Raw genomic sequence first — 9,116 nt, forward strand, 5'->3', positions numbered from 1 at the left:
ATTCATCCTTGGAGATTTTGCCCTACCCAGGAGAGGAGCCTCATGAGGCCCTGACTGGCTATGTTCTAGGAACAAAAATGGCAAACTTTGGTGACTGTGGAAGTTCTGGGCAAATGTAAACACTCACCAGAAGAAAAGAGAATGCAGGGAAGAGTGTGGAGCTTCAGCACCCTCAAATAATGCTGCCTTGTTCAATGGCAGCGTGCTTCCCTACTTCCCCAAGTCATTACAAAAACTCAAGGCATACAGACTGTGCTTCTCTGACTCACTGAACTAAATAAAAGTCCTGTCATGCTAGTGGGGGCATTTTTGGAACCTTTGCTAGTTATTTTTGTCATTGCTCTGACAAAACACCTGACAGACCAAGGAAGGAAGAGTTTATTTCTGCTCTCAGTTTGAGAGTCTAGTCCATCATGGTTGGGGGAGAGCATGGTGGCAAAGACAGAAGGCTACCACTCAGGAACTTGATTTTAGCTTTCAGCGGGGCCCTTATGGGTATGCAGCCATCAGCAGCAGGAACAGCAAACGCTTTTACCTTGGTTTATTAGGAGTAGACGATACATGTGGACCCCTGGTCATGTAAATAAACATGCAGATCAGAACAAAACACTTGAAGGCCATTTAGACTACATTCTTCTCCAACAGCATAGACTAGCCAATCCGCTTTCTCATTTCAATTCCATCCCTCCTGTGTTTTAGCCCATCTGGTATCCTGCTTTATGACATCTGGTTGTGAAGAGTGATTTGTAGACGCATTCAGATGGAGACCTTGACCCAGAGAAGATTAGCTTTCCATTAGTGTATCTCCCCCACAAAACAGTTATGAGGCCAACAAACATCTCACTAAATCTGCCTCACTATTATCTAGACACAGTCAACTTCAATCAGGTGTTATAACAGGGATAAAAAGACTCTTTCTGTTTGTTTCTTTTATTTTCTTCCATTTTAACTTCATCAGACATGTTCTCTCTCTCTCTCTCTCTCTCTCTCTCTCTCTCTCTCTCTCTCTTTCTCTCTTGTGCATTCACCCACTATTCTGGGACATCCGACTGACTGTTCAGGGGAGTTCATCTTCCCAGTGTTTTGTCCTGTTAAGGGGTCTTTGTCACTAGGGAAACAGCCTGTCCTTCATACTTATGGAGATTATGAAGCAGCATCTCTCAAGAAAGAGAAAATAGCCAGAAACTATTGGTTTTTGTTGTTGTTTTGTTTTGTTTCCCTGGTATAGGCCATGGGCCACTTTCAACAGAGTCAACACTGACTGAGGCTTGTTACAAATATGAATGGCTGTAATACAAGACAGACTCATTTAGTCAGAGCTACCAAAGGTGCAGCCTGGGAAATTGAATTGATAACAAGCAGAGTGGGTTATTCTGACTTGCTCATGTGTGAGAATAAACTACTGCAGCCTGGCAGGAGGTGGAGAATCCATGGGGCCCTGGACGTTGGCCAGGGCTAGAGAAAACAAGCTACCAACTGCCAATCCCCACCAGCCCTCCCACTTGGAGAGCTCAGTAGTAACTCTAGGCCCTTCCCCCATAACCACACAATGCAGTAGTTGCAAGAAGGGCCATATTCAGTGCTTTCTGTCTAGACAATCCCCTTTCCTTTTAGATGATTTTAATGACATAGCGGGAAACAAACACATTTCATTCTTTTGTTTTATTAAACACAGATAAGGGGACAGCAAGATGGCTCAGTGTATAAAGATACTTGCCTCCAAACCAAATAATCTCAGATTTATCCATGTAATCACATAAAGAAAGGGGGAATGACTCTTATGAGTTCTTCTCTGATCTCTACATATGCACCATGGCTACACGCACATACACACACACACACACACCACAATGAATAGATACATAAATATGCCATAGGCTGTTATCTGCCCAAGGTAGTTATTTCTGCTCTGTTTCAGAGCCTTCTAGGGGTGGTAAGGGGTTCAACCTGTGGGACAAGGGAATATTTGGACCTTGGAACACACCTGGAACTCATATTCAAGAGAGTTATCTGCCCTGTGACTGCCTGGACCTAGACCTCATTTGGATAATTGCTTTCGTTCTGTAATGTTTCCTGTGTATCTGGGACAACTCCAGCACATAAGCACGAATTAGCTGCACAGCGTAAGGACCTGAGTTTGAATCCCCAGCACTCATATGAAAAACAAGGCATGGTGTCACATGTTTATAACCCCAGCTTTGGGAGTGGAGAAAGAGACAAGTAAATCTTGGGTGCTTGCTGGTCAACCCACCTTGCTGGAGTGGAGAGCTCCAGGCTCAGTAAGAGACCTGACTTTTTCTCAAAAAGTTAAAATGGAAAGTGAGATAGAGGGTGACATCCTATTCTAACCCCTGGACTACACACACACACACACACACACACACACACACACACACACACACACAGGTTTTTCCCTGGAATAAAGCAGTTCAGCATTGAAATTCCAGCCCTGCTGCTTATTAGCTTTGTCAATATTTCTAGTTACCCAGAACCTTTACCAGATTTTTTTTGGCAAGTGGTAAAATATCTTCTTTGCTGGAAAGTTCCCCAATATACATGTGAACTTCTTAGCACCAGGAGTTTTATACTGTTTCTTTTTTTTTCCTACAAGGATTATGCCTCAGGGAGTGTGGGTGTAGGGTGGAGACAGGCACACAAACAGGTAGCTTTTCCATTGTAGGTGGCTTTTCTTCTTGTGTGAGTGACTCGCTGGAATTTCAAGGGTGGACTAACCTGTTACTGCTTCCTGTGGAGCTGGGATATCTGAAGTCCCGGAGACCAAAGCAGGACCTTGCCAGAGAGGGGACCAGACCATGGAACTCAGTCTCTTCCTGAAGCCCTGGCATGCAAGCTTCTGAACAGGATGGCTACAAAGCCCCTCTCCTGACAGACCTGTCACCGTGCAGCTTGATTTATGTTTCAATGACAACTTAATGCTACTAGAGATTTTGTGAAACCTGAGCGTTTCAAATGTCATTTTTGTTATTCTAGCTTAACCGAGACAGGGAGGCCTGAGGGCTTTTATTCAAGGAGGAAAAGGAGAGATAGCAGGTCAGGAACTCAACGATTCTCTGTGAAGACAGCTGGCGTCTTGCAGTTGCTGTAGCTGAGAAAGAGGAGTGAGTGAGAAGTGGCAGGATTCAGATCTCGGGGTGAGTCTGTGAAGCACAAACTGGTCCTGATGCTGCTTTTTCTGAGCTAGGGAGGTAAAGATGGCTCAGTCCCTGATGGAGCTTATCCACACTGGAGCCAAAGTCACCAACCCTTCAACCTCTACCCTGCACTTCTCTGAGCCCAGGTAGCAAACCTCAGACCCACAGAACTGCTGTAATTTCGACTGTCGCGCGCCCCCTTGCGCAGTACCCCCACACCACTCTGCGGAGCCCGGGGAACTGCCCGTGGTGCTGAATTTTCCTTTGTCTGAGAGGGACCTGGGACCACAGCGCGCACAAAAACAAACAAACAAACAACAACAACAAAAACGCTCAAATGGTCTATTGCTCAGTCAGAGCCATAAGATTCCTGACCAGCGCCAGATACAGCATAGCAAAGATCTACTAGAACCCCAACCAACTCTAGAGATTGTCAGCTGCAGTTGAAGCTCTGCAGGATCTGGAGCTGGCCTGTCTGTTCTTTCTTTCACTCCCTAGTGTATCTAAAATTTTCTATCCCCATATTTCTCTCCGACCCGTTGCCTCTTGAGACTGCACCTGGTGGTCCTCACAACTTGGCTCTTTCCGCTCCTTCCCTGGGACACACCCCCTCCGGAACAGCTTCTCCGGGGGCACTGCACACTTCCGCAGTGGAGATCACCCCTGGAGCTTGGGGCCCAGGTTCCTGGCCCCGCCCCCTTTCTGGCTCCATCCCTACTACACACTCTGCTCCCCTTCTCTAAGCAGCATGCTCCACCCCCATATTCCATAGAAGGGAGAGCTGGAGTGGGAGGAGCTCCCAGACCCTTCAAAAGCTGCTGGCCCACTAGGAACTCCTGGATTCGTTATTAGAAGAAAGCAGCACGAGTGGCCATCTGGGCTGAGGACCCCCCGACCCCCAACACATCCCCAAGGGACAGCAGGCAGCCTGCACCTGCCTTTGAGAGCCCTTTCGCTCCAGCCAAGCCTGCTCGCAGGTAGGACCAGCTCCCAAGTCTGCCTTCCCAGACCGCGAGAGCTATCCACGAATAGGAGCTGTTTAAAGCACCTGTGCTAAGTTTATTTTATAGAGCTGGAAGGACAGCATTTATTGTGTTTGATATTCTGGGGCTAGTTACTCCAAAGAGAGGAGTTGGGTGATGGGGGAGGGTATATGAGGAGCTGATGGAAGATGGAAAGTGACAACTTTAATTACCTTTGGACAGGTGGCCATGACCTCACTGCCCACTGGAACCCCTGGGGACCCCGATTTGTTTTCTGGGCTGCCGCCAGCCGGCTCCACTCCAGCCAACCAGAGCGCAGAGGTCTCGGAGGGCAACGGTTCCGTGACCATTCCCCGCACTGCAGCAGTCACACCCTTCCAGAGCCTGCAGCTGGTGCACCAGCTGAAGGGGCTGATCGTGATGTTGTATAGTATCGTGGTGGTCGTGGGGCTGGTGGGCAATTGCCTGCTTGTGCTGGTGATCGCGCGAGTACGCCGACTGCACAATGTGACCAACTTCCTCATCGGCAACCTGGCCTTGTCCGACGTGCTCATGTGCGCAGCCTGCGTACCGCTTACGCTGGCCTATGCCTTTGAGCCTCGCGGCTGGGTGTTCGGTGGAGGCCTGTGCCACCTGGTTTTCTTCCTGCAGCCGGTCACCGTCTACGTATCGGTGTTCACACTCACCACAATTGCCCTGGACCGCTATGTCGTTCTGGTGCACCCGCTACGTCGGCGCATCTCACTGAAGCTTAGCGCCTACGCGGTGCTGGGCATCTGGGCGCTATCCGCGGTGCTGGCGCTGCCGGCCGCGGTGCACACCTACCATGTGGAGCTCAAGCCCCACGACGTACGCCTCTGCGAGGAGTTCTGGGGTTCGCAGGAGCGTCAGCGCCAGCTCTATGCCTGGGGACTGCTGTTGGGCACCTATTTGCTCCCTCTGCTGGCCATTCTCCTGTCCTACGTCCGGGTGTCGGTGAAGCTGCGGAACCGCGTGGTGCCTGGCAGTGTGACCCAGAGCCAAGCCGACTGGGACCGAGCGCGTCGCCGCCGCACCTTCTGCCTGCTGGTAGTGGTGGTGGTGGTATTCGCTGTCTGCTGGCTGCCGCTGCATGTCTTCAACCTGCTTCGGGACCTGGACCCGCGTGCCATCGACCCCTATGCATTCGGGCTGGTGCAGCTCCTCTGCCACTGGCTCGCCATGAGCTCTGCCTGCTACAACCCCTTCATCTACGCTTGGCTGCACGACAGCTTCCGAGAGGAACTGCGCAAGATGCTGCTCTCCTGGCCCCGAAAGATTGTGCCCCATGGCCAGAGCATGACCGTCAGCGTGGTCATCTGATGTTACCCTGCTAGGCCTGAGCTGGGAAGCTGCCTATCCCTTAGCCCCACATGAGACCTAATTCCCAGCACCAGAGTTAAGCCAACACAGCGCTAAATTCCCACCCAGTCCTCTTATCTAGCTATCTGTCTGTCTGGTTTTTGTGTTTCTGTGAAATGTTAGGAGGGCTTCGGAGTAGAAGAGCCTGGGGAGACAGAAGTAGATTTATCAGTTATTCCTCCGACCCTTGAAAGCAAAACACAGCTATTTCTCTGGGCTCAGAAAAAATGATTCAGAAGCAAGCTTTCCTTTTTTTTTCTTCGTGCTTACACCGTGGGTGGGATTTAAATGCGGTGCTGAGGTTGGTGAAGATTTTCAGCTTATCTTTTTAAAAGGCCCCAGCTGAAATATAATGAGTGATTGTCTTGTCAACCTGAGTCTTGGAGTCTCTATTATTTCAGGTAAATATGTATCACAGATCAGTATCTAGGATTTCAATATTTCCTGAATAAGACCTTTATGCTCAGAAAAGATGTTCATTTCAAAACCACTTGAATTTATAGTGCAAGTCCAGTTTCAAGTCACCTTTTAGGAGCTCCTGGGCTACTGTATTGAATGGATGAAGGAAGCAGGTCAGTTGGTAGAGAGCCTGCCTAGCCCTGGGTTCAGCTGCTGCATGACAGGGTATGGCAGTGCATGCCTGCAAGCCCAGAGCTCAGGAAATGGAGGAAGAAGGGTCAGGAAGTTCATGGTCATCCTGGGCTACATAGTGAATCTGAGACCAGCCTGGGCTGCATGAGAGAAATAAATCACTGAAGGGCTAGGCAAAAAGGGGAAAGATGTGATTCCTTTAGGGACACATGTACCTGCCCATGAGAACAGTGTGTGTGTGTGTGTGTGTGTGTGTGTGTGTGTGTGTGGTGTTTACCACAAGACAGAAACTCAAATATTTGGCTTCACGGATGCTCAGTGGAAAGTGTGTGCCAGAGCATTCTCCTGCAGTCTCTAATTGCTGAATTTCAACAGATCAACAGCTGCCATTTGACTGCTCAGCACCTGCTCCCTGGAGACTCTTGAACATATCAACTCAGAAGCCAAGGGCTGGGGAAAGATTACTTAAGGATAACACAGCAAAATAAACTTCCATCTGCAAGATGCGTAGTTCAAATGCTAATCCCTCTCAGGGCTGTGGGAACAGATGAAGACTGTTGGGCATGAACCTGGGCGGGTGATCAGGACATTAACCTCTGGAGTGTTCTGTTATGAGGAATGAGCCTGGGACAGCCACTGGAGTAGTGAGCCAGGGAGCTTTGGGAAAGGATACATAGAATCCTGCTATTAACCCAGGTCCTGTGAAATGTATGGTGAGAATTAGGGTCTGTAGAAAATCTGTTCTAGTATTCCCCTTCTCTTCGGTTACTTTTGGAAAGAGGTTAGCTCATTTATCAGAGTGCTGCTCAAGAGGAGGTGTGGGACAAGGGTTAAATGACTAGGCTCAGGCCTAAGGCAAGAATATTTGCTACTGGGTTAGGCAGTTCTAAAAGTCTTTAGTAGCTACGGGGTTACAGTCCATAGTCTGGGGAAATGGTGTTGGGAGAAACCTTGGAGCAGGTTAAGATGGGAGATGGTCATTACCTCCGTCTGTAGCACCTAACTGACTTTGAGCTTCATCTAGAGACTAGAGCATGGAGTGCCTATATTCTAATGATGCAGCCCAATCCCACACATAATGTTACAAACAACAATTGTATTTGTTAGGCATCCCAGAGATGGGCGTTTGTGCTTCCTGTTGAGGCTGGAAGCCAGAGTGTGCTCTTGATGGGCACTTGTGGAGAGAACAGGAAATGGGGGAGAAGTGGCATTAGTTAGGGAGAGAGTTAGTATTTGATTTGTGTCTTTTTGTTGAAATTGCTGATTCTCAGCCATGGCTGCTCTTAGAATCCCCCCAGGGATTTTAGAAATCCAAACTAAGCCAAAACAAAATATGTTCATTGATGCCCTATCCCTATCAACCCTCCTGCCCTCAATCTAATCGACCTGACATGGGGCCTGAGAGTGGCACTTTTCAAAACACTTCTGGAGATTTTAATGTGCAGTCTAAAAGTACAGTACCATAAGAATGACTGTTTTTCTTGATGCTAAGAAATGCCTTTAAGTCTTCATTTGCACCTACCAAAGTTGTTAAGAATCTGGTTGAAGAACACTCTGTCAGTCTTCAACTATACTTGATCTGTCTGTTTTAGAGGACAACTCTCATTATTAGAATATTTGGGCATTCATATAACAGTTTCTTCAATCAATTCCTGTGTAGCCCATCAGTTTAGAAGGAACATTATTCAGCTTTAGTTGAACTGCATTATAAAGTTACTCATCGTGAACTATCAAGGTCTTTTAAAAAGTCCCCTGATGAGTTTAAGGCCATGCCACCTGTGGGAAGAAAGTGTCCCTCTTAACCTAGAAAGACTGCCACCAGTTTTTTCATGCAGTGACTTAAGTTAAAATTTAAACATTTGTATAGATTTTTCTGGGGAACCTAAAGATGGTGGTGAATTAGGCTGTGCAAATTGTGTGTATCTTTGCAAATTGTGAAACTGGCAGCTGAACAGCAACCAATTAATTTTTACTCTGTGTAACATGTATTTGGAAGTAGTTTGTCAAACAAACTGACTTGTAAAAACATCTTTCTGAGATGGGTTTCAGGGAAATGTGCATAGGCTTATACATGGAAATTGTATTTCATAATTCATTTTTGATTAGTATCAAGCACCTGAGAGGAGTAAGCAGGTCTACTCCTGCAGGAAGTGAGTCAAGAAAAGAGCTGGGAACTGATCCAGCTTGGAAATCGACAGCAGCCTGCCTTCCCAAGGCTGACAGGAGGTTCTGTAATCCCTTTTTGCAAGCATTGCCAGCAGGCTTCATTTTTGGCATGTGATCAATAGATTTATCTCACCAAAGCGACAGAGGAGTATTTCAATATGTTTTGGCAATGGTGACCTGGGAGCAGCAACCATAGGAGACACTGAAGTAACAATATTCCAATTGCTGTAACCTTTTCGAGTTTCTGCCCTGATGGATGCTCAGGCTGCTCTTTATTCCCCCCAGGGTAGCTCATTTTCAGGTTTATTTTCTCTGTGAACTATTCAATCAGCTTTGCTTTGCATTCCTGAATATCCAGTAGTGTTTTAGATGCAAGGCCAGGAACTGGCCTTAAGGGCACCCATGTAAGAGCACAACTTGATGAGGACTGGGCATAGTGTTCATTCCTCACAGAGAAAGGTTAGGAGAGCCTGTGTTCCCCAAGGCATGTTTAGATTGTATTTATGACCACACATTGATTTCTTTACTATATGTGCAAGGTGTCTTTGTTGCTGAGTCAGTGTGGAGGTTTCTCAGGCTGGGGCTTGCTTGTTTTGACATAATAAATACTACATCAGTTGCACAGTCTCCAGCTATGGGATTAATGCACCTGTCCAGAGTCACTCCAAGAAAAAAAAACTTAGTGCTCAACCTAGATTTCATCAGTTTTTGCTAATTTCAGAGATGAACTGTTCATGCTGGCTTTTCTGTGACCCTCCGACCCTAATTTACATGATGCTAGCATTTTAGTCTATGGTAGGGGTGGGAGCCTAAATCCACAGGCCCATCAAAAGAAAAGTGGAGA

The 9,116-nt window shown here is 47.4% G+C and overlaps 1 protein-coding gene across 1 annotated transcript; it reads left to right on the top strand.

Moving 5' to 3' along the window:
- The first annotated feature begins 3,950 nt into the window (after positions 1-3,950).
- Prlhr (prolactin releasing hormone receptor) lies at positions 3,951-8,891 on the top strand. The gene is made up of 2 exons (XM_005085347.4): positions 3,951-4,129; positions 4,358-8,891. The coding sequence occupies exon 2, from the start codon at positions 4,364-4,366 to the stop codon at positions 5,474-5,476; it is 1,113 nt and encodes a 370-aa protein (XP_005085404.1). The 5' UTR covers positions 3,951-4,129; positions 4,358-4,363; the 3' UTR covers positions 5,477-8,891.
- The last annotated feature ends 225 nt before the right edge of the window (positions 8,892-9,116 follow it).

Source organism: Mesocricetus auratus, unplaced genomic scaffold (assembly GCF_017639785.1).
Source record: "Mesocricetus auratus isolate SY011 unplaced genomic scaffold, BCM_Maur_2.0 Super-Scaffold_4256, whole genome shotgun sequence".
NCBI classification, from domain to species: Eukaryota; Metazoa; Chordata; class Mammalia; order Rodentia; family Cricetidae; genus Mesocricetus; species Mesocricetus auratus.